This window comes from Schistocerca serialis, chromosome 12, assembly GCF_023864345.2.
Source record: "Schistocerca serialis cubense isolate TAMUIC-IGC-003099 chromosome 12, iqSchSeri2.2, whole genome shotgun sequence".
NCBI classification, from domain to species: Eukaryota; Metazoa; Arthropoda; class Insecta; order Orthoptera; family Acrididae; genus Schistocerca; species Schistocerca serialis.
In genome coordinates, this window is record NC_064649.1 from 104,652,228 (window position 1) to 104,677,586 (window position 25,359).

At 43.1% G+C, this 25,359-nt stretch overlaps 1 protein-coding gene across 3 annotated transcripts in view; it reads right to left on the reverse strand.

Annotated features, from left to right (window-relative positions):
• LOC126428057 (uncharacterized) overlaps positions 1–25,359 on the reverse strand; it is a 168,827-nt gene that overhangs the window by 89,258 nt on the left and 54,210 nt on the right. For all 3 annotated transcript variants that reach the window (XM_050089934.1, XM_050089933.1, XM_050089935.1), the window contains one exon: positions 23,912–24,143. In XM_050089934.1, coding sequence (XP_049945891.1) covers positions 23,912–24,143 — 232 coding nt within the window. The remainder of the gene's footprint in view (positions 1–23,911; positions 24,144–25,359) is intronic.

A 25,359-nucleotide genomic window follows, 5' to 3' on the forward strand; every position in this document is an offset into this window, starting at 1 on the left:
CGAATATACCCGGCCGCCCGTCGCCGGGCTCTCTCTCTTGTATTCTTGCTCATCCGCGAGTCGGATGCGCGCCCGGTAGCACTGAACATCTCCCGCTTCTCCCGGTGCTGCGGCACTGTGGACTTAGTTTTGGCAGACAGCCACTTTCGGTAGCTTCGCGAACAATGTTCGCCAAATTGTAAGCTCTGGCTCACCCTCACCTCCCTAGGCCTATGTAGCCCCTTTCCATCATGCTTTAGCCAATAAATGGCCTTTCTCTAAAAATTACCCTATTATTCCACAACGCCCACCGCCTGCCCATACCCGCCATCCTGTACAATTGGTGTCAGAAGTGGGATTCGAACCCACGCCCACAAAAGTGGGCCACCCCGGTACAATATCAGTGGCCTTGGAGAGGAAGTAATTGTCCCTGCAGGTTCGTGTGTAGTGAATCTGCAAATAGACGGTGGTAAATACAGTCAGAGGATGGAGGTAGTAAGGCTAAAGAAGGGTGAATTTGACATCATACTAGGGAATGACTTCCTGCACCGTTATCAGGGGATAGTGGATTATCGAACGCGAACTGTGCAGTTCGGCGAAGCAATTCACCGATTTGGCAGTGCGCACCCCCGTCAGACGCGAGGGAGCTGCGAAAGGTGCCGTTCACAGTCTCCCATAAAACCGCAGATGTGGGCGATAAAAACCACTGACCCTGTGAGGATAAAAGGCAGAAGTGGAAAGATTATCTGGATAGATATCAAAAGTCAAGAACAGCCTAAGACAGACATTCTGGTTGACCCGCTCACCCAGAATGGTGTTTTAGATCGTCAGTTAATACATATAAAGAGAAGTAGCTGCCGACCGGAGAGAAGACAGAATGGTTTTGCGATAGCAGTAAGTATAGATAATTTTGGTGTAAAAGATGTTGTGATACCGAAGGGTAATATTGTTGCCAGTGGACAGGAAATTTTTGAGGAAATAAGAGGAAGTGAGAAGCAGCGAGATAAAGATGAGAAAGGAAGGAGAAGAAAGAAATGTTCAGTTAGAGAAGTGCGATATGTCGCGTCGACGTTAAAGAGTCAGTTATCAGAGAAGTTCGGTTATTTAAACAGTGAGGAGAAAAGGATGTTGCAGCTAGTTTTAGAGGAATTTTCGTGGTTATTTGAAGAGAGGCAGTTTCTACCGGCTACGGATTTGGTCCAGCACGAAATTCCGACCGGAGAAGCTCGGCCTATTGCGCCAGTAGTTCCACCCGCAAGGGCACGTACCTTACGTGACGCGGCTGGCACCCGCGCGGTCCCTTAGCTGTCTGTGTCGTTTCTTCACTTTTCCGTTACGCGACATAGTCTGTTCTACCCACTTTCATCTTTCCACTATCAACAGAACAACCCTTGAAGAGTCATGCTCCACCCGCAAGGGCACGTACCTTACGTGACGCGGTTGGCTCCCGCGCGGACCCTTAGCTGTCTGTGTCGTTTCTTCACTTTTCAGTTTTGCGACATAGTCTATCCTACCCACTTTCATCTTTCCTCTCTCGACACAACACATGAAGAGTCATACACACCCGCAGGAGCACGTACCTGGCGTGACGCGAATGGCGATCGCGCGGAACCCTAGCTGGCTATGCCGTTTCTTCACTTTTCATTTTCGCAGCATTGTCCATCCTAACCACTTTCTACTATCAACAGAACAACACATGAAGAGTCATTCACCACCAGCAAGGGCACGTATCTTACGTGACGCGGCTGGCACCCGCACGGTCCCTTAGCTGTCTGTGTCGTTCCTTCACTTTTCCGTTTCACGGCATAGTCCGTTCTACCCACTTTGATCTGTCAACTTTCAACAGACACAAAACTATTCAGCCCAGACTTTGATCTTCCATCTCGAAGAAGAGTTCACGAGAACAGTGTTCCGTGCTCTCTGACGACAGCTGATCAGGCAACGTCAGACGCGAACCGCGTCTAGCCCGCAGCTAAACGCCAGTAAGCGGAAATCTCTGTTCAAAACCTTGAGCCTTCTTTGTTTTCCCGTTGTATTTTCCGAAGGAATACCGACTATTGAAGTAGTAGCATTTAACTGTATGACGTGTCCCAGGACACTGCGATACAAGCAAGGATAGACGGAGTTTTAAGCAACCAGCTGGGCCCGAGGAGGCCAGCACTACGGAGTTACAGAGACGGCGAGTTTAGTCGCAAAATGTTGAGAGGATGAAGACGACGAATTTGGTCGCAAAGTAAAGTTAGTCGCAAGATGTTGAGAGGATGAAGACGGTGAATTTTGTCGCACAGTAAAGTTTTGTTTTAGGTGAGAGAAGTCGAGTTTGAAGAAGAAGAAGAATAAGAAGAAGAAGTATGAAGTAGCTATCTTGGAGTCGCAGATTTGTCATTTACACAGTTAAGTAGGCGATAATGTAGTGTCAACGATGCGCCGTGCACTATACCTTCATGAAGGAAAAGTCCTTCAGAAATTACGCTCAACTTAGTTGATTCTAATTCAAATTCTTACACTTTCTGTTCCCACTATGGAAATCTCTAGATTCTTGTCGAGTTTTGTTTTTCTCCTCTTGTTAGCAACAGCGTTGACATCCTACGACACAATCTATGTCCCACCTGCACCAAACTGGTGTCACTTTTCTTTGTCGCTCTCACTTTATGGTGTTTTGCAAATATATTGATGCATGAGAATCTTCTCATAATGTGAATGTTATTACACGTAGAGGGCCAGCCCAAAGAGGCATTTAACTTTCTTCGCTTAGTAATATGGAATGTGCAGTAAATTTAATATGATATTTGTGTACTTCATTTTTATATTTTCATGTTTATGTAAGAATTATGTTTGGGCTCAAATGGATTTCATAGGAACTTGGTTACGAACCAACTTACTAATGCATAATGTAATTTTAAACAGAACCCACTGTAACAACTCATCTAGCGTGATGTCACGAGTTACCACTTCTATTTTGTTGGTCATCGGTGAATAACTCATATCGATTACGCATATATATCCCCATTTATTCAGTAATGCTATACCCTTTTTGTAACATTAATATTCGTCACTTTGAAGCACATAAATACGCTCATCTGGCGCAGGAGCCCAAGAACATGTGGATAGAGTGTAAAGTACAGACGGCGCAGTGAACAGCGTTGGTATGCTTCATCTCTCTCTCGCTCTTAAACCTGACGCATGCTTCCTGCGCCGCGCACGTGCGCACTGCTTGCGCTCGTAGCCGCCTCGGCTTCGCTTCTCCGCTGCCGCATGCAGCTCTGACGCGGCGCTGCCCTTGGAAGTTATCTGCCGCGCGCCTGTCTAACGTAGCGCGAGATTGGCCTTGCAGTCAGCTGCCACTCTGACGTAGCCTCCGCGCAGATCTTTAGCAAACGGTTCCTGTTGGAACACCACTTATAACCTTTCATGCCACCACGCATTACTTAGTATTTGCACTCCTTTAATTATGTTTTTTATACCTGAAAGCTCATTCATGATTCCCTTGTCAGCTAACGTTCAAGTTTTATCTAATAAATCAAGTAATCACATCCTAACGTCACTTGCTGATTTGCTAAAAAATGAAAAAAGGACAAATTTCTTACGTTCGCCTGTTGGCACACTTAAATTAATGGCAAACAGCCACGAACTAAACAAAAAGTAGAAAACAAAAACCTATCAGACATGTGCCCTCCCTTAGTTTTAAGAGTGAAACTGAGATGTCAACTAATGTGGAAAAACTAGTGTAGTGTAGTGAAATGTTCCCTTAGTGATAACGTCCCTCTCAACTGTGTTTAATGTGTGGACCTCCCCTCATACCCTCTCTGCGCTGAGTTCCAGTGCACGGACCTGGCCACGGCCACGCCCCCTTCCCGCCGGCAGCCTGCGCGCTGCCCGCTGAGCACAACACGCCACGCCGCCTCGCGGCAGGCGCCCCCGCAGTGACTCAACTTATTCTAACAAAAGAAAAAAAAAAAGACATTTTTACGTCAACTTAGCAACAAGAACACTTGACATGTCTACCTAACACACACTGTCATGTTTTGTTCTAATTTTATTTTATGATGTTTTGATGTTTTATGATGTTTTGATGTTTTATGATGTTTTGATGTTTTATGATGTTTTGATGTTTTATGATGTTTTGATGTTTTATGATGTTTTGATGTTTTATGATGTTTTGATGTTTTATGATAATTCTTGTATGCACACAATATTGTTGACATGTGTAAGTCCCCTTGCGACCTTTAGGAGGTCTTTAGAGTCTCTATACCCTCCAATAGATTAAGACCCTTGCCGTCTTCCGTGAGAGCCAATGTTCACTTTCTTTTGCAAGACAAATTTGTTTACATTCAAATAATAATTACATTGAGCGAATTCACATACGTTCTCCGCTCCCACGGAAGGGGGAGGAATGTAAAGGATGAGCCAGACAATAAGGGATTTTACTTTATTATATGAGCACCCAAACGGTAACTTCATTTTTCCATTGCGGCCAAGCCACGGCCAGCAGTGTTAGCTGCCTGTAAATTCTTTCGTCCCACGGTTTAGTAAAAGGAAGTCAGCACCGATGAAGGGCACCTTGTTCACGCGCCTCTCCCATGTGCTTACGAGGTAACGCCGTCCCAGGCGTCGCTTAGCAGGCAACGCACTGGAAAGTTCCATGCCGCCCGCACGGTTTTCTCGGTTCTGACCAATCAGGGCGGAGGAAGCCGCATGGTGCGTCGAATATACCCGGCCGCCCGTCGCCGGGCTCTCTCTCTTGTATTCTTGCTCATCCGCCAGTCGGATGCGCGCCCGGTATCACTGAACATCTCCCGCTTCTCCCGGTGCTGCGGCACTGTGGACTTAGTTTCGGCAGACAGCCACTTTCGGTAGCTTCGCGAACAATGTTCGCCAAATTGTAAGCTCTGGCTCACCCTCACCTCCCTAGGCCTATGTAGCCCCTTTTCATCATGCTTTAGCCAATAAATGGCCTTTCTCTAAAAATTACCCTATTATTCCACAACGCCCACCGCCTGCCCATGCCCGCCATCCTGTACACAGCATACCAGGGGGTGTTTTCCAACAACATGATAACAAACACACACACACACACACACACACACACACACACACACACACACACCTGTTGCAACCCAACATAATGTACAGCCTTTCAGATTATTGCCTCAGAGTGCTCAATCGTCAGATCTCTCTCTAACTGAGCACCTACGAAACCAGAATGAGATTTTCACTCTGCAGCAGAGTGTGCGCTGATACGAAACTTCCTGTTGTTGTTGTGGTCTTCAGTCCTGAGACTGGTTTGATGCAGCTCTCCATGCTACTCTATCCTGTGCAAACTTCTTCATCTCCCAGTACCTACTGCAATCTACATCCTTCTGAATCTGCTTAGTGTATTCATCTCTTGGTCTCCCTCTACGATTTTTACCCTCCACGCTGCCCTCCAATGCTAAATTTGTCATCCCTTGATGCCTCAGAACATGTCCTACCAACCGATCCCGTCTTCTGGTCAAGTTGTGCCACAAACTTCTCTTCTCCCCAATCCTATTCAATACTTCCTCATTAGTTATGTGATCTACCCATCTAATCTTCAGCATTCTTCTGTAGCACCACATTTCGAATGCTTCTATTCTCTTCTTGTCCAAACTATTTATCGTCCATGTTTCCACTTCCATACATGGCTACACTCCATACAAATGCTTTCAGAAATGACTTCCTGACACTTAATTCTATACTCTATGTTAACAAATTTCTCTTCTTCAGAAACGCTTTCCTTGCCATTGCCAGTCTACATTTTATATCCTCTCTACTTCGACCATCATCAGTTATTTTGCTCCCCAAATAGCAAAACTCCTTCACTACTTTAAGTGTCTCATTTCCTAATCTAATTCCCTCAGCATCACCCGACTTAATTCGACTACATTCCATTACCTTCGTTTTGCTTTTGTTGATGTTCATCTTATATCCCCCTTTCAAGTAGATTAAAACTGTGTGCCGAGACAAGACTCGGACCCGGGACCTTTGCCTTTCGCGGGCAAGTGCTCTACCAACTGAGCTACCCAAGCACGACTCACGCCCGGTCCTCACAGCTTTACTTCTGCCAGTACCTCGTCTCCTACCTTCCAAACTTTACAGAAGCTCTTCTGCGAACCTTGCAGAACTAGCACTCCTGAAAGAAAGGATATTGCGGAGACACGGCTTAGCCACAGCCTGGGGGATGTTTCCAGAATGAGATTTCCACTCTGCAGCGGAGACAGACTTAATCCGCCAGGAAGTTTCATATCAGCGCATTCCACTGCAGAGTGCAAATCTCATTCTGGAAACATCCCCCAGGCTGTGGCTATGCCATGTCTCCGCAATATCCTCTCTTTCAGTAGTGCTAGTTCTGCAAGGTTCGCAGGAGAGCTTCTGTGAAGTTTGGAAGGTAGGAGGCGAGGTACTGGCAGAAGTAAAGCTGTGAGGACGGGGCATGAGTTGTGCTTGGTTAGCTCAGTTGGTAGAGCACTTGCCCGCGAAAGGCAAAGGTCCCGGGTTCGAGTCTCGCCCCGGTACACAGTTTTAATTTGCCACGAAGTTTTTCCTATGAGACGTCATCAGACGAAAGCTCCGGCATCGTCCACAACTGGCATTAACTGACCCCGTACTGATCGACCGTGCTTACATTAATCTGTGATCTTGCAGTGTTAATCACTGACACATGTTACCTAGACAAATGTATTCCCGAAATTTCATTGCTCTTCATTACCTTTTGTTGGTTCAATTTTTTCCCCACCAGCGTACCTGTAATTATATTTGCCTTCTTCATTTTTTGCACTTTTATATTAACATTTGCCAAGTGAAAGTTGGTAATAAATTTTCATAGAAATTTAGAACAAACAAAGGCCTGTTACAGGTCTGTCCTATGTCACCATCATTATTTAAAACCTACAGATATTAGTGTTAGAACATGGTCTCTTAAATGTAATAGTATGGGATTAGAAATAAGAGATGGAGTTTACCTACATCATTTATTGTTTGCCAGTGATCAAGTAGTCGTAGCACAAGATGGGGAGGATGCTAACTATATGTGCAATCAACTAGCAGTAGCATACAAAACTTGGGGTTTGAAGATTAATTACCAAAAAACAGAATACTTGACTAATGATTCAGATGAGCTATACATTGAAGGAAAGAAAATCAAAAAGACAAATAGTTTCTGTTATTTGGGATCCATTTTAGAAATCAAGGGAAAATCAGAGTCTGAAATCAATAAAAAAAATTAGTAGTGGACAGAACCTCATTGGGATGCTTAACTCAGTCTTATAGAGCACGAATGTAATGAGCAGAACTAAAAAAATTAATATACAAATCTATATTAGAGAGTGTGGCTCTGTATGTGACCTGGACAATTAACATGAAGCACATTAAAAAATTACAAGCTCTAGAGATGGACTTCTGGAGAAGATCAGCAAGACTCTCCAGGAAAGAGAAGATAAGGAACACCGAAATAATAAGGAGAATGGAAATAAAAGAAAGAATGTATGATGTAATGGATAGGAATAAATTACAGAGGTACAGGCATATACGACGAATGGAGGCAGCCAGAACATCAAAATTGATACTGGAGTGGGAACAGGAGGGGAGAAGAAGAAGACGACCTATGACCACCTGGCTCCAAAATGTACAGCACACAATGAGGAGAATGGGTGCAGAGGAAGAGGGCACACAAGATTGAAACACCTGGAGGAATATTTTGAAAATATAGTTTAAGAATGTTTATTCTTTGTATAGTAAGTTCCGAGTAAATTATGTTGGGGATAAAAGTTTGTAATGAGGAAAAGCTAAAAATAAAAAAATTAAATGAATTAAAAAATTAATCTTCTGTCTGTTATAGACATGCTCTTTGCATTCCACACTGAGTGCAGCTCTGATCACTGTTACTGCTCACCTAGTGCTGCTACCTGTGCTGAGAGACGGCTTCCCAGCTGCTATGAAGTACGAGGGTTGCCCAGAAAGTAACTGCACCACATTTTTTTCTTTTCCTCGGATGAAAATAATGTTACAAATGTGAAACATTACATACGTATTATCTGAAGTCTCCCAAGTGAGCATGCAAAGTTTCCGTCACTTCCCACAGATGGCGTAGCTGCAGGACAGTTTCAAAACGGCATCTGTAGGTGATGTATGAGGGGGGACCCAAAAGAAACCGGACTCCGAGAGCGCTGCCACTCGTAGACATAGTGCAGGGTTCTCACGCTAGATGGTTTTCCTGCTTTAAAAAAAAACTGCAAAAGGAGACACACCCAATGCTTCAGGAAGCTTTCCAGGAGGACGCTATGAGCCGCACACAGGTTTTCGAGTGGTTTGGGCACTTTAAATGTGGTGAGATGTGTGCTGAAGACCGAGCTCGTTCTGGACGCCCTTCAACATAGCGAAATGTGGAGAACATTGAAAAGGTGCGCCAAAAGATCAAGGAGGATCGTCGCCAAACGATCGACCAAATTTCAGCAGAGACAGGAATCGGTTGGAGCTCGTGCCAGCGGATTTTGAGTGAGGATTTGCGCATGAGACGTGTTGCTGCTAAATTTGTTCCACGCCTTCTCACACAGGAGCAAAAAACAATCCGCACGAATGTGTGTCAGGACTTGAAAACAGAGATTGCACGTGATCCAAACTTCTTGAACAAAGTCATTACAGGGGATGAGAGTTGGTGTTACGGGTATGACCCAGAAACCAAGCAAGCGTCAAGCCAGTGGAGGACTCGCAACTCTCCCAGACCAAAAAAAAAAGCAAGGCAAGTGAGGTCAAATGTGAAGACTATGATCTTTGTCTTTTTTGATGTTCCTGGAATTGTGTATCGGGAATTCGTACCCCTGGCCAGACTGTTAACCAGCAGTTTTACTCGGATGTTTTAAGGCATCTGCGAGAGGATATGAGGAAGAAACGCCTGGAACTTTGGCGGTCCGGTGACTGGTTTCTGCATCACGACAACACTCCAGCACACACGGCCTTACGAGTGACCCACTATTTGGCATCTCAGAGGTGGTCTGTCGTTCCCCGCGCTCTGTATTCGCCGGACCTAGCTACGTGCGACTTTTTCCTATTTCCACGAATGAAAAAAACGCTAAAAGGGGAGCATTATGATGATGTGGAGGCGGTAAAAACAGCTTCGCAAAGGGCACTGGACAATATCAAACTTGAAGAGTTCCAAACATGCTTCCAACAGTTGGAAAAGAGACTTGACAAGTGCATCACATGTAATGGAGAGTATTTTGAAGGTGACTGAAGTAATTTTGTAAAAAGGTTCATCAACAAATTTTTTATGACAATCCGGGTCCCCCCTCTTACGTTACAAGCAACATGCTGTCAATGAATTTCTCACTGCAGAGAAAGAACCTGTGGGGAATATTCACAAAGGCTTGTGCAAATTCTGTGGAGCATCTGTTGTTAGAAGTACAGCTAGTCACCAGGCACGGAGGGTGAGGTCATCAGAAGGTGGTTCGACAGAGCTCCGCGATCTGCAGCAGTCGGGGAGACCGTGCACGGCCTGACATCTTGCAGCGAGCTGATGTCGTCATCCACAAGGACAGACACGTTCGTGGAAGACATTTTGAAGATGATGAGGAGGTGATTCACACAGTGGACCACTGGCTCCACCACCAGGACAAGGACTGGCATCGACAAGGCACACGTGCCCTTGTTTCGTGCTGGAGGAACGCTGTAGAACGAGATGCAGATTATGTGGGAAAATAGTGCATATGGATATAACATCATTCTTTTGTGTGCATAGCTTTCATTGTGTTCAATAAAGAATTGTTGGAGGAAAAAAAATGTGGTGCATTGCTGTCTGGGCAAACCTCGTACTTATCATTCGATTTTAAGGAAACTATTCAGAGTAAAATTTTATTTTTCCACATCTTACAGTCAAACACCTTCACTCGGTAAAGTATTATTTCTTTTCAATATTCATCATAGTTACTGTGCTGCATCAAATTAAGTAAAGCACTGCACAAAATTTTAAGTTTGCAAAGGTAGAAACACACTTCATAGATTTCGCATATGGTTGGGTTTGGCTGATACACTGGTGTGTATGAAAGTTAGACAAAATATCGAAATTTTATTTAAAATTGAGACCACAACAGTATCTCACTTAATTCTCAATATATTCTTTTTTATATCCAGCTGACTGTCATATTTGGGGTGCCAACTAGAGCCTTACACATAAGGAATCATGTCATCATAACAATTGTCATATTTCATAAACAGTTCAATGTATTGAAATGAGATTTTTTGCAAATGTTAGCACACAAAAAAGCACGTATGAAGTGTTACCCAAAGTATCCGAGAATAACCAGTAGCAGTACACCAACCTATGGCTACATGTCTCAAGGTACATCTCTTAGCAACTGAGCACGAAGTTGTGTCTTCTTTGGCACATGCAGTTGCATGTTTCAGGGCTTCTGCAATTTGTGAAATGGACAGCGTGAAGAAGCAATGGATTTGCATAAAATGCTGTTTTAAGTTCAAGAAAACTGCAGCTGAAACACACTGCATGCTGACAGGCATTTGGTAATAATGCATCGAGTCAAGACAGAACATCTGAGTAATTCAAGCACTTCGAGAAAGGCCGATAATCTGTGGTCGATGACAAACATTCTGTTCGACCGTCAGTGTGCACAAAATAATGAGAAAGTGGGTGGTGAGAATCACAAAGACTGAAGGCGGACAATTCGTAATGCTTCTAACAGACTCAGGCTGTGGTACGGTACACGTCAACAAACCTAGGAGATGAACATGAGACAAATTGCAGCTAAGCTTGTCCCTAATCTCCTAAGCATCGACTGCTGAAACCTCAGGATTCAGATGTTCACTAAACTGCAACAGGGAGTTTCAGTGTGTCCAAATTTCTTATCCCGAGTTATAACAGGTGGTGAAACTTGGGTCTGCAGTTATGACCCTGAAACGAAGCAACAGTCAAGTCGATGTGGATAATTTTTTCAACATTCTGGGAAGAGTGCACAAGAGGTTTGTTATACCTGGTCAAACTGTCAATGGACAGTTTTAATGTGAGGTTTTGAGGTAACTGAAGGAGACTTTTCACCACAAATGGCCAGAGTTGTGTTGAAAGAAAGGCTGGTCAGTCCACCACAACAACACTCATTGTGAAGGAATTCCTAACCAAAAGCAGAACCACTCCCTGCTCGTCATACCTATCTCCATACGACATCCACCTGTTCTCAAAGACGAAAATCACATTTAAAGAGCAACATTGGCTTGACTAAAGACATTCGAGCGGAATCGCAACAGGTCCTGAACACTCTTCAAGCTGCAGAGTTCCAGATTGCTTCCAAAAACGGAAACATTGCATGTCCACAGTGACTACTCAAAGTGATAGAGGATGTTATAGTTTAATTCTTTTATCTTGGTGGTTCGCACATGCCCACCCAGACGCGGGAGATAGCTGCGTTGCCAGTTGTATGCGCCAAGAGAAGCAGCGCCATAGTATAGTTCACAAACTGACGTTTAGGGGGGAGTGCGCAGTTTATGAAGTAAGGCCACCACGGTCGTATTAACCCTTTCGCTGCTACAGAGACGTGCTCCCCGCATTCCACGATGTGCGCGATTTTGTCATCATTGCACTGCTCGCCTGTGCAGACACATTGTGTTTCGACTGCTTTGGCACAATTTATCATTCAATTTCACAAATACTATTTGGCCCAAAAATTTGATTTTTACACATCTTTACTGATACCTTCCCCCCATAAATGACTTAATTTTGTTTCGATGTTCAACACAGTTATTGCGCAGCATTAGATGTAGCAAACCATTGCACGAAATTTTGAAGAGTTTACAGAGGTGAAAGTCCATAGCGTATGCTTTCCGTATGATCGATTTTAGTTGCCACTAGAAATTTCAAAAAATACATTCAAGCGAATAATATTCATGAAGTAAGACACCTCAATATTGTTTTTAAATAAAGAAAATATTAAGCACCGATCAAGATTTGAACTCTGAACCTTTTGCTTAGCAGCCATATACTTTAACCATTATGCTAACGCAGCTCGTCATTCAATATATGTCCCGGACGACTTTAAAATATCACGCAAAATACCGACAAACACTGTTGGTATGATTAGGAATTACTCACGTTTCATCGAAGTACAATAGGAAATAAACAATTACCGCTGTTCTTTATTGTGAAATAGTGGTTATTGAGAATGATACAAACACTTTTCTTTGCTATCGCCTGAATTAGGAGGCTTATTGCTTGTTTGGTTTAATTAATTAATAATAGAATATGAAGCAATTGGTATAAAGAATGCTTTTTCCAGACTTTCTATAAAAGAAAGTGTGCTATCAAGACATTGCTTTTGTTCAATTACTTTATTTATGACTGAACGTTTCTAAAACTGAAGACACTCATCCGTGCTCTGCACTGCAGTCGAGCTCTGGTAACGTCATTCTCTGTTCATTGGCTGACTGTGTTTTGTGAGGTCAGATGCGCAGAATGAACCTAAACTCAGCCGCCGTCATAAATGACGAGCACTTTAGTATAGTTTTCGAATTTTTACAATGAAATTCTTGGATTTTTGGGCAGCACCTCATACTCACAGAGTCAATGCCACAGCACTGTAACCCAACTGGTGCTCCAGCTTGGCTCAATGATTCTCTGTTCATTGGCTGACTGTGTTTTGTGAGGTCAGATGCGCAGAATGAACCTAAACTCAGCCGCCGTCATAAATGACGCGCACTTTAGTATAGTTTTCGAATTTTTACAATGAAATTCTTGGATTTTTGGGCAGCACCTCATACTCACAGAGTCAATGCCACAGCACTGTAACCCAACTGGTGCTCCAGCTTGGCTCAATGATTCTAGTTTTAAACAACGACCTATCTAAATCAGAAAATTATTTCCAATACAAAGAATTACGAGAATTCTTGCAATAATAAATGAAGGAAACAAATATTCCTGACAGAAGACAATTATGAAGCTGACATCTGTTGTCAGTGTAACAAAATAATCAATAAAATGATTTTTTTCTTTTATTAAGGGATAATTAATGAGCAAAGTCTACAAATGTCACACAATCAGTTTATTTCAGCCCCTGTGCCAACTTTGAAGTGAGCAATACATATACATTGATCGAACAGAATTGCAACACCAAAACATAGTTAATGTAGAGTAATGAAATTTTGGAAATACAACTGTCTAGGTAACATATTTAAGAGAGTAACATTAAACGATCACAGGCTAATGTAAGCATGAAATAAGCGATTGCAAATGTGAAATGCTGGTACATCAATAACCAGTATAAGTGCCACAATGTTTAATGCAAGCATGCAAATGTGTGCGCATTGTGTTATTCAGGTGCCAGATGTCAGTTTGTGGGCTGGAGTTCATGCCTGCCACATTCGGTCAGTCGATACAGGGGCTGTTAATGCCAGTTGTGGACGATGTTGGAGTTGTCATCCGATCATGTCCCATAGGTGCTCGACTGAAGATAGAACTGGTGATTGAGCAGGCAAGGCAATATGTGGACACTGTGCACAGCGTGACGGGTTACAATAGCAGGCTGTGGAAACATGTTATTCTGCTGGAAAACACCCCCTGGAATGCTGTTCATGAAGGGCAGTCTTTGTCGACCTCAGTGCAGCTTATGATATGGTATGGATAGATGGTCTTTTCCTGAAATTTGCCAACACGATTTCATGCTTGAAATTGACAAACTTGTTGAAAAAAATGCTGAAAGTCCGATATTTCAAAGTAAACCTGGGGTCACAACGCAGCAAGTCAAAAAGAATAAAAAACGGACTCCCTCAAGGATCTGTATTGACTCCACTGCTTTTTAATGTTTACATCAGTGACATGATAGACACTGAGTCAAGTAAGTTTTGCTATGCTGATGACATGGCTATAGCTACTCAAAACAAATGGCTACAAGATGGTGAAAGAACTCTAATTGCTGACCTAGAAGTACTAAACCAGCACTACAAAAAACAGAGACTGTGCCCAAACTCAAATAAAACAGAGACCTGCGCCTTCCATTTAAATAACAGACTAGCAGACAGAGAACTAAATATTACTTTCTGTGGAAAACGAATTAAACTTAACAAATTTCCCAAATATTTAGGCATAACTCTTGACAGGTCACTTACCTTCAAGAAACACCTGGAACTGTCTAGCCAGAAATTGAAAACCCGAAATAACATCATCCAGAGATTAGCAGGTACCACACAGGGAGCAGATGCAAATACACTACGTGTTGCAGAGTACTGTGCCCCTGTGTGGAGTAAGGGTGCCCATGTAAAGAAGATTGACGCCCAGATCAATGAAGCCACGAGGACAATAACAGGGACACTAAAGTCAATGGCTTTATGTCCTCTCAGACATCACTCCGCCTGAAATCCGTAGACAGCAGGCAACAAATCAGGAATGGCAAAAAATAAATCACGAAGATCAGGCAAGAGTACTACCGATACACCAAGTGCTAGATGACCGCTGTTGATATCGCCTTAAATCGAGAGCGCCAATATGGGAAGACAGAACACTTGCCCAAGGAAATACTTATGACTGCCACAAATCCTGGAATACCAAGTGGAACAATAGTGACATTAACCAACACAATATAGAGGACCCCAGCCAACAACTCCCAGGAATGCAGCTTCCTCGTAAAATCTGGTGCCAGCTTAACCGTGCGAGAACTGGACACGCGAGAACTAAATCCGTGCTGTACAAATGGGGCACCAATGATAACCCAATGTGTGACTGTGAAACTGATGAGCAAACATTACAACATCTAGTGCAAGATTGCCCACTGCGAAGATTCTGTGGTGACTGGAGAGACTTCGTGGAGGCCAGCCCTGCTGCCATTAAATGGCTGTCACATTTCGACATAACTTTTTGACGAATTGTAGCTGTCATTATATTTCAACTTTGCTCAGATTTAATAATGACTGGTGTTTGTTCTGTTTATATTATTATGTATGTGTGTATATGTATATTTGTTGGGTTCAAATTAATGATATGAATCTAATAGAAAGAAACATTCCACATGGGAAAAATATATTAAAAAAGATGCTGTGACTTACCAAACGAGAAAGCGCTGGTAGATAGACACAAAAAAAAACAAAAACCACACAAACACATACACAAATTTCAAGCATTCGCAACCCACGGTTGCTTCATCAGGAAAGAGGGAAAGAGAGGGAAAGACAAAAGGAGGTGGGTTTTAAGGGAGAGGGTAAGGAGTCATCCCAATCCCGGGAGCGGAAAGACTTACCTTAGGGGGGAAAAAGAGACAGGTACACACTCGCACCTCCCCCCCCCCTCCCCTCACACACACACACACACACACACACACACACACACACACACACACACACACACACAGATATATATATATATATATATATATATATATATGTAAAGGCAAAGAGTTTGGGCAGAGATGTCAGTCAAGGCAGACAGTGTTTGTTGGTAATGAGGATCACCCTGTGACTAAACATGCCTTGGTGCACGGCCAGCACATCTTGGCACAGTGTTACACCGTCCGGGTTATCTGGATAATTCCCACTGACACCAACCTATCAGAGCTCCGGAGATAGGAACTTGCCCTTCAATATATCCTCTCCCCGTTACCCACCAGGCCTCAACCTCCGCTAATTTCAAGTTGCCGCCCCTCATACATCACTTGTCACTCAACAACATCTTTGCCCCTGTACTTCCGCCTCGACTGACATCTCTGTCCAAATTCTTTGCCTTTACACATGTGTGTGTGTGTGTGTGTGTGTGTGTGTGTGTGTGTGTGTGTGAGAGAGAGAGAGAGAGAGAGAGAGAGAGAGAGAGAGAGAGAGAGAGAGTGTATACCTGTCTCTTCCCCCCCCAAGGTAAGTCTTTCCGCTCCCGGGATTGGAATGACTCCTTACCCTCTCCTTTTGTCTTTGCCTCTCCTTCCCTCTTTCCTGATGAAGCAACCGTGGGTTGCAAAAGCTTGAAATTTGTGTATGTGTTTGTGTGTTTTTTATTGTGTCTATCTACCAGTGCTTTCTCGTTTGGTAAGTCACAGCATCTTTTTTAATATATATGTATATTTGTATTTATATGTTATGTAAATTTACGATGTCAATACTGCACTTGCACTGGTAAAGCCATATGATAAATAAATAAATAAATAATAAGTCAGGGTGCAAGGGATAACCACCAGAATGGTCCTGCTGCCATACTAGTTCGCAACCCAGACAATAATTCCAGGTGTAGGTCCAGTGTGTCGAAAACGCAGACAGTTTGGTTGCAGGCTCCTAACCAACACGTGGCCGTCACTGCCACAGAGGCAAGGCCAGCTTCCATCAGGAACCACACCAGAACTACTCCCTGCCCTCAAATGAGCTCTCTGTCGACATTACTGAAGTCACAAATGCTGGTGGTTTAGGATCAGCAGGATGCACGCTACACGGTTGGTTGGTGTTTAAGGGACCAAACAGCAAGGTCATCAGTCCCTTGTTTCAAATGTGGTCCATTCCAATAGTGTGACATCTCAGACAAGTCAGAATAATAAAAGGGAAAAGGCTAAAAAATGTAAAAGGGCAGTCATGTTGTCAATGGTAAAAACAAAATGAGGTAAGTCAGCAAGAGAGTGAACCCAATGCTATGCTGAAGCAGCAGAGGCAAGACCACCTGAGACTTAAAAGGTGCAACCGTTAGAGTGTAGAAGTACGTGTGGGAAAAGGAGACTAACCAATCCGCAAAAAAAAAGAAATGATAAAAACAGAGTAAAAGGGGAAGAAAAGAGGATCTCTGTCAGAGAGGGGAGCCCAGAATCAACACTCACTGCCCTGCCCCAACACCAAAGAGAGATTAAAAACCTTAAAACTGAGAATAAAAACCACGTTCCCCGAGAAAACCAAGAACCAGGGTGACCATCCGGGAATCGTCAGCCAACATCAAAGGTAAAGTGTGGGGGAGCCTGTACTTAGCACGCAGAGCCAAAAGAAGAGGACTTCAACCAAAATGTGGGCTACTGACTGGAAGGCTCCACAACCACAAAGTGTGGGTAGCTCATCACGCAAAAGAAAACCACGGGTCAGCCTGGTATGGCCAATGCAGAGACGAGACAGTGTGGTCGAGTCCTTTCGGGAGAGGCGAAAGGAAGAACGCCACGGGCCTGGTGTCACCTTAATCGCACGAAGTTTATTACACAGGGAAGTAGCCTCCCCAGAGTTGGCCCATGATTGGGCGAAGTGGGATTTGATGTGAAGCCGTAAATCCATTGCAGGAGGGGTTACAGAAAACAGGGGCTAAGTGACTGTGCCCCCAGCCAAACGATCAGCGAGCTCATTACCCGGGATACCCACATGGCCAGGGACCCAAAGGAAGTCAACGGAACATGCAACACGGTGAATATCAGCGAGATGGTCACGGATGGCAGACACGCCACAAGGCATCTGGCTCGAAGCTGTCCTCTAAGTAATTGATTTGCAACATCTTGTCGTGTCACTGTGGTGCAAATTGCTGCTCATATTGCTGCTGCAGATGCAGTGCGAGGTGACACACTTAACTGACTTAGTTCCTGTCGTTCCTCTGGAATGTAGTGCTGTGACAAAATTCCTCCATCTGCTAAGATTTCTAGCAAATCACTTCACTTCAGGTTTTCACATCCTCTGCAGCTTCTCTCTCTATATCCTTTTCCAGGTATGTTTGCGATGACCACATTTTCTAACTCCTCGAGGGTTCCAATCCGATGCCACTCTTTCAACAGCTCCATCTGGTTTCCTCAATGTATTCCCAATCCAGTTCCATTTTCTTTCCTTGATTTGTATGTTGACTGGTTGCTGATTTGTCTCCCTCCAAAGATCTTCATTTGTCATTATATCTGGCTGTCTCACATTTAAAATACACCAGAGACAGCAGCTGATAAAAACTTTGAGCTGGTTTTTAATGTGGTTAGTCACCTTCCAAGATTCGCAACCATACAACAGAACAGCCTTCACATTGCTATCAAAAAGCCAGAGATTGGTCTTCTTTGAAATGTTCCTATTTCTCTAAACAGGGAACAGTTGTACAAACGCACCATTTGCTATGCGGATGTAACTACTGACGTCCTCCTCAGCACCTCCTGTAGTCCTGACTATACTTCTAAGATAGAGGAAAGATTGGACCTGTTCTACGTCCTCTCCATTAATGGCCAGTCGATTCGTAATGGTCGAATTTATCCGCATTTCTTTGGTTTTGCGAACATTTATCTTGAGGCCTGCAACTTCCGCCTCTCTATGTAACCTGGCCAGTTTCTCTTCGATGTCTCGATATCGTTGTGCCATTAAGCAGATGTCGTCTGCGAAATCTTAATCTTCGAGCCTATCCCGCATGCCCCATTGCACACGTCTCTTCCGTCCCCCCATCACTCTCATCACATGGTCCGACACCAAACGAAATAGAGTTGGCAAAAGAATACACCCTTGTCGTACTCCCAAATTAACTTGAAAAGGCTCTGTTAGTTCTCCATTACGTAGTACTTGGCATTCATAGTCTTCGTACATTTCCTTGATGATGTTAATAACCTTCATTGGAATGCCACAATTTGCAAGTGTATCCTACATGACTCTTTGATTATCTGTGTTGAAAGCCTTTCCAAAGTCAATGAAGGTAAGGTAGCACTCCACACTTTGTTCCAGAATAATTCTGAGAGTATTGATAAGGTCCACAAAACTTCAATATTTTCTAAAACCCGCCTGCTCTCTCCTCAGCTGTACTTCCACAGAATCCTTAGTGTGATTTAAAACGATCCTCTGTACTGACAGTAGGGTAATGCCCCACCAGTTGCAGTTAGTAACATCTGTTTTGGGTATTTTCATGATAACACCTCGTTTCCAATCTGTTGGCAGTTTCTCCTCCCTCCAAAGCTTCTCTAAGAGGATGTACAATAACTTGACAGTGGACCCCACGCCTGTTTTCAGCATCTCAGATGTTATATTATCTGGTCCTGGTGCCTTCCCATTCTTGATCTCCTTCACTGCTATCCGAATTTTTGCTTTTGTGGGTGCATTTATAGCAATGCTGGGACTAGGATCATTGTATTTCTTTTCTTCTTTTTCTTCTACCTCACTGCCTAGGTCTCTATTTAGGACTTCGTTAAAGTGTTCCTTCCACCTACGTGATTGTTCTTCATGTGTAGTTAGTATCTCCCCTTTCTTATTCCTTACTGGTCGGTTCCTCTGGAGCATCTAAGTGATATCATGTACACTACCGGCCATTTAAATTGCTACACCAAGAAGAAATGCAGATGATAAAAGGGTATTCATTGGACAAATATATTATACTAGAACTGGCATGTGCTTACATTTTCACGCAGTTTGGGTGCATAGATCCTGAGAAATCAGTACCCAAAACAACCACCTCTGGCCGTAATAACGGCCTTGATACGCCTGGGCATTGGAGTCAAACAGAGCTTGGGTGGCGTGTACAGGTACAGGTGCCCATGCAGCTTCAACACGATACCACAGTTCATCAAGAGTAGTGACTGGCGTATTGTGACGAGCCAGTTGCTCGGCCACCATTGACCAGACGTTTTCAGTTGGTGAGAGATCTGGAGAATGTGCTGGCCAGGGCAGCAGTCGAACATTTTCTGTATCCAGAAAGGCCCATACAGGACCTGCAACATGCAGTCGTGCATTATCCCACTGAAACATAGGGTTTTGCAGGGATCGAATGAAGGGTAGAGCCACGGGTCTTAACACATCTGAAATGTAACGTCCACTGTTCAAAGTGCCGTCAATGCGAACAAGTGGTGACCGAGGCGTGTAAACAATAGCACCCCATACCATCATGTCAAGTGATATGCCAGTATGGCGATGACGAATACACGCTTCCAATGTGCGTTCACCACGATGTTGCCAAACACGGATGCGGCCATCATGATGCTGTAAACATGAACCTGGATTCATCTGGCAAAAAAAAAAATATTATTTGACATTTTGCCATTCGTGCACCCAGGTTCGTTGTCGAGTACACCATCACAGGCACTCCTGACTGTGATGCAGCATCAAGGGTAACCGCAGCCATGGTCTCTGAGCTGATACTCCATGCTCCTGCAAACATCATCGAACTGTTCATGCAGATGATTGTTGTCTTGCAAACGTCCCCATCTGTTGACTCAGGGATAGAGACGTGGCTGCAGGATCCGTTACAGCCATGCGGATAAGATGCCTGTCATCTCGATTGCTAGTGATACGAGGCTGTTGGGATCCAGCACGGCGTTCCGTATTACCCTCCTGAACCCACCGATTCCATATTCTGCTGACAGTCATTGAATCTCGACCAACGCGAGCAGCAATGTCACAATACGATAAACCGCAATCGCGATAGGCTACAATCCGGAAACGTGATGATACACTTTTCTCATCCTTACACGTGGCATCACAACGTTTCAGCAAGAAAACCCGGTCAACTGCTGTTTGTGTATGAGAAATCGGTTGTAAACTTTCCTCACTTCAGCACGTGCTAGGTGTCACCACCGGCGCCGACCTTGTGTGAATGCTCTGAAAAGCTAATCGTTTGCATATCACATCATCTTCTTCCTGTCGGTTAAATTTCGCGTCTGTAGCATGTCATCTTCATGTGTAGCAATTTTAATGGCCAGTAGTGTAATTCTTTCACAACCCCCCTCTGCACTGCCTGTTTTGCTCTAACAGTCTGTTCATCTATCCATCTTCTGTGGTCTCTTCTCACACTCCTTTTCACTTCCTTATCTGCTGCTCTATAATCAGCTTGTGCCCGTGCTTCTTGTTGCCTGGTCCTGCTCTGATTCACTCTTCCCTTGGCCTCCTTTCTACGGGTGATCATTCTCCCAGTATGTTCGGACATCCAGTCTCTCCACAAGCATATTTTAAAACCAAGTTGTCTCTCATGCTGTCACTGTTTTGACAACAGCTGCTCATACTGCTGCTGCAGATGCAGCCATACACCAAACACAATGGCCGTATGATTCGGTAATGCCAAGTAGCCGTCTGGAGTCCCATCTTCTTTTGACCGTAGACTATCGTGACTAGTGCTGCCAGCAATGGTGTACAATCGTTAAATTCCTGCCAAGTCTTTCTGCAGTATCACAGAATGGACATCCAGCTTCTCGTAGCCCTATTACGTGACCTCGTTCAAACTCGGTGAGGTGTCGACAATGGTGTTTTTTTTTCGCCGTAAAGGCATTCTTGATTAACATCAACTCACCACATCTAGCCTCAAAGCAACTGACACTCACAACTGTTACAGTGTGCATTTAAAGCGAACCTGATTTGCATTGTTATAGTGGTGTTACTAGTGGCACTCTTATGCAGAGTTTGAATCGACATCACCTTTCAGATGTAGTAACACACCTACCAGCTTTCGATTATGCTGTACAGCTCCTCCTCTGTGTTCCTAGCCACTGCCAGTCTACATTTTATATCCTCTCTACTTCAACCATCATCAGTTATTTTGCTCCCCAAATAGCAAAACTCATTTACTACTTTAAGCATCTCATTTCCTAATCTAATTCCTGCAGCATCACCCAATTTCATTTGACTACATTCCATTATACCCATTTTGCTTTTGTTGATCATCTTACATCCTCCTTTCAAGACACTGTACATTCCGTTCACCTGCTCTTCCAGGTCCTTTGCTGTCTCTGACAATTACAATGTCATCGGCGACCATCAAAGTTTTTATTTCTTCTCCATGGATTTTAATTCGTACTCCGATTTTTTCTTTTGTTTCCTTTACTGCTTGCTCAATATACAGATTGAACAACATTGGGGAGAGGCTACAACCCTGTCTCACTCCCTTCCCAACCACTGCTTCCCTTTCAAGCCCCTCAACTCTTATAGCTGCCATCTGGTTTCTGTACAAATTGTAAATAGCCTTTCGCTCCCAGCATTTTACCCCTGCCACCTTCAGAATTTGAGAGAGAGTATTCCAGTCAACATTGTCAAAAGCTTTCTCTAAGTCAACAAATGCTACAACCATAGGTTTGTCTTTCCTTAATCTATTTTCTAAGATAAGTCGTAGGGTCAGTATTGCCTCACGTGTTCCAACATTTCTACGGAGTCCAAACTGACTTTCCCCGAGATCGGCTTCTACCAGTTTTTCCATTCATCTGTAAAGAATTTGTGTTAGTGTTTCGCAGCCATGGCTTATTAAACTGATAGTTCTGTTATTTTCATGTCTTTCAACGCCTGCTTTCTTTAGGATTGGAATTATTATATTCTTCTTGAAGTCTGAGGGTATTTCGCCTGTCTCATACATCTTGCTCACCAGATGGTAGAGTTTTGTTAGGCCTGGCTCTCCCAAGGCTATCAGTAGTTCTAATGGATTGTTGTCTACTGCTGGGGCCTTGTTTCAACTCAGGTCTTTCAGTGCTCTGTCAAACTCTTCACGCAGTATCATATCTCCCATTTCATCTTCATCTACATCCTCTTCCATTTCCATAATATTGTCCTCAAGCACATCACCCTTGTATAGACTCTCTACATACTCCTTCCACCTTCCTGCTTCCCCTTCTTTGCTTAGAACTGGGTTTCCATCTGAGCTCTTGATATTCATACAAGTGGTTCTCTTTACTCCAAAGGTCTCTCTAATTTTCCTGTAGGCAGTATCTATCTTACCCCTCATGAGATAAGCCTCTACATCCTTACATTTGTCCTCTAGCCATCCCTGCTTAGACATTTTGCACTTCCTATCTATCTTATTTTTGAGATGTTTGTATTCCTTTTTGCCTGCTTCATTTACTGCATTTTTGTATTTTCTCCTTTCATCAATTAAATTCAATATCTCTTCTGTTACCCAAGGATTTCTACTAGCCCTTGTCTTTTTACCTACTTGATCCTCTGCTGCCTTCACTATTTCATTCCTCAAAGCTACCCATTCTTCTTCTACTATATTTCTTTCCCCCATTTTTGTCAATCGTTCCCTAATGCTCTCCCTGAAGCTCACTAGAACCTCTGGTTGTTTCAGTTTATCCAAGTCCCATCTCCTCAAATTCCCACCTCTTTGCAGTTTCTTCAGTTTTAATCTACAGTTCATAATTAATAGATTGTGGTCACAGTCCACATCTGCCGCTGGAAATGTCTTACAATTTAAAACCTGGTTCCTGACTCTGTCTTACCATTATATAATCTATCTGACACCTTTCATTAACTGATCACTTGAAGATAGCAACCGAAGACAGAACTAGCCAATCACATTACAATATTCATTTTTGTCATCATCTTCTTCTTCTTCTTTTGAATAACCCATTTGGAGTGTACGATGAATCAACTTTGGCTACTCTCCATTGTATTAGATTTCCTTAGTTTCCAAATTTCCTTCATCCTTTTGGAGTGTTGTTCCTTTTCTTCTCGAGTCCACTTTCATCTAGTTGTTTTCTTTCTCTCCTGAAATTCTGCCTTTTGAACTGCCTTCTGAAATATGTTCTGCTTTCTATTGTGTCTATTGTAATTCCAGCATTTTCCATGTCCTTTTCAGGCTCTATGAACCATGTGGGCTTGGATTTGTAGCTATTGAGCAATGTGAATATCCACTTGGTTAGTCTGTTATCCATTCTGAATATATGCCCAAAAAACTGTAGTCTTCTCTTCCTCATTACATCAGCTAGTTTTTCAGTTTTCAAGTATAGCTCTCTGTTTGGTCTTAACCTGTATTCAACATTATCGTTTCTTTTAGCTCCCATTATTTTCCTTATAATTCTTCTTTAGAGCTCCTCTAGTTTCTCAACATCTCCATTTCTTGTTAGATTAAGTGTTTCTGCAGCATACACAGCTTCAGGTCTGGCCACTGTTTGGTACTGTCTTAATTTCGTCACTTTTGTCTAATAATTACAGCCTAATAAAGAGAAAACTTGTGCATCACAGATTTATATAGACAGATCTCAATTCTATAAAATTAGTAAAAACACAAAATTTAGAATATAAAAATCATTATCGGACTTGAAAGGAAGGTTGAACTTACTGAGTAAGTCATCTCCTGCCTGAAATCAACCTGTAGACAAGTGAGGTTCGGCCAGTTTGCGCAGATTTTGCGGAAGATGTCGACTTTAATTTTCCGCATCAACGTTAATGTACGCAGCTGTGGAACCATTTCTGCTGTCTGTAGGACCTGTTCATCAGTACTTTCACATCTGCAGTGGATGCACTTTGAACAGATGACCCCACAGCAACTCTTTCCTTGGAGTATGCTGGATCTGTGCGAGAGAAAGAGAGAGAGAGAAAAAAAAAAGACATTTTTAAAAAAATTGTTAATTTAAATTCTTATTCCCTTAACGTAAGTTCGATCAATTCTATCCCTTATACATAATAAGTCATACAACACATAGGAGGGGTAGTTATAAATTTTTAGTTATCTCCCTGGAAAAATTGAGTTCTTTGGCTAATTTTGTGTTTGTATGTGGGTACATATCATGGCACACTACCAGAGAATTCAAAACTAAATTCACAGGCCATTTCACCTTTATCAATGGGCAGCCCCACTTACTTTTGCCTCTTGTGGCATGGGAATGTTAATATTAATTTGAAATTGACCAGTATCATTGTCGACGATGAGGACTGCAGTACCGGGCTTAGCCTTGTGACCGACGAACTAGCAATGAAAATCGACAACAAAATTCATGAAAATTGTCATTTCAAGATTACACAACTTTCGCAACTCTTCTCCAATTTTTACGGAGTCTGTTGCACTAAATTTTGGCAGAGAAGCTCAGTTACCACACATTTTGCACTAAGTGCATTCCCAAAAACTTAACAAAACATAAAAAAAAACAGACTGGCTGCAGCGCGGACCTCCCTTTAAGATGAAAATGGTAACAAAATTATTGAATGTGTCACAACTGGGGACGAGCTGTGTGAAGCACGTCAACTGTGAAACAAAAAGGCAGCCAATGGAATAGGGCCACAAATTCTCCCAAGAAATTGAGGTTGTGTTGCAAACGCTGTCAGCTAGAAAGATCACAGCTTCTATGTTACAGGCCTCTAAGGGAGTGAGTCTCATTGATTCTCTTGAATGTGTCACAACAGTTAACTCTGAGGTGTTGTCAAACAATGTCAAAGTTAAGGTGGGAGATACAAAGCAACTATTGGGGAAAACTTAGCAAAAACTTTTTTTCCCACCACGATGATACACGTTTACTTGCGGCTAACCATACCTGAGAGCTCGTAAGGGGTTTTGGATGGGATGCGTCTCATCATCCACCATACAGTCTGGATTTGGCACTGAACAACTACCACCTCTTTCCAGCAACAAAGACATGGCTCGCTACACAAAGCTTCTATACTGACACCGAACTGCATGCCAGCATAAACCAGTGGTTGCAATTGCAGGAAGTAGATATATACAGAGACGGTATTGGAAAACTTGGGTCACAGTATGATGACTCAATTTCAATAGCAATTATGTAGAAATAT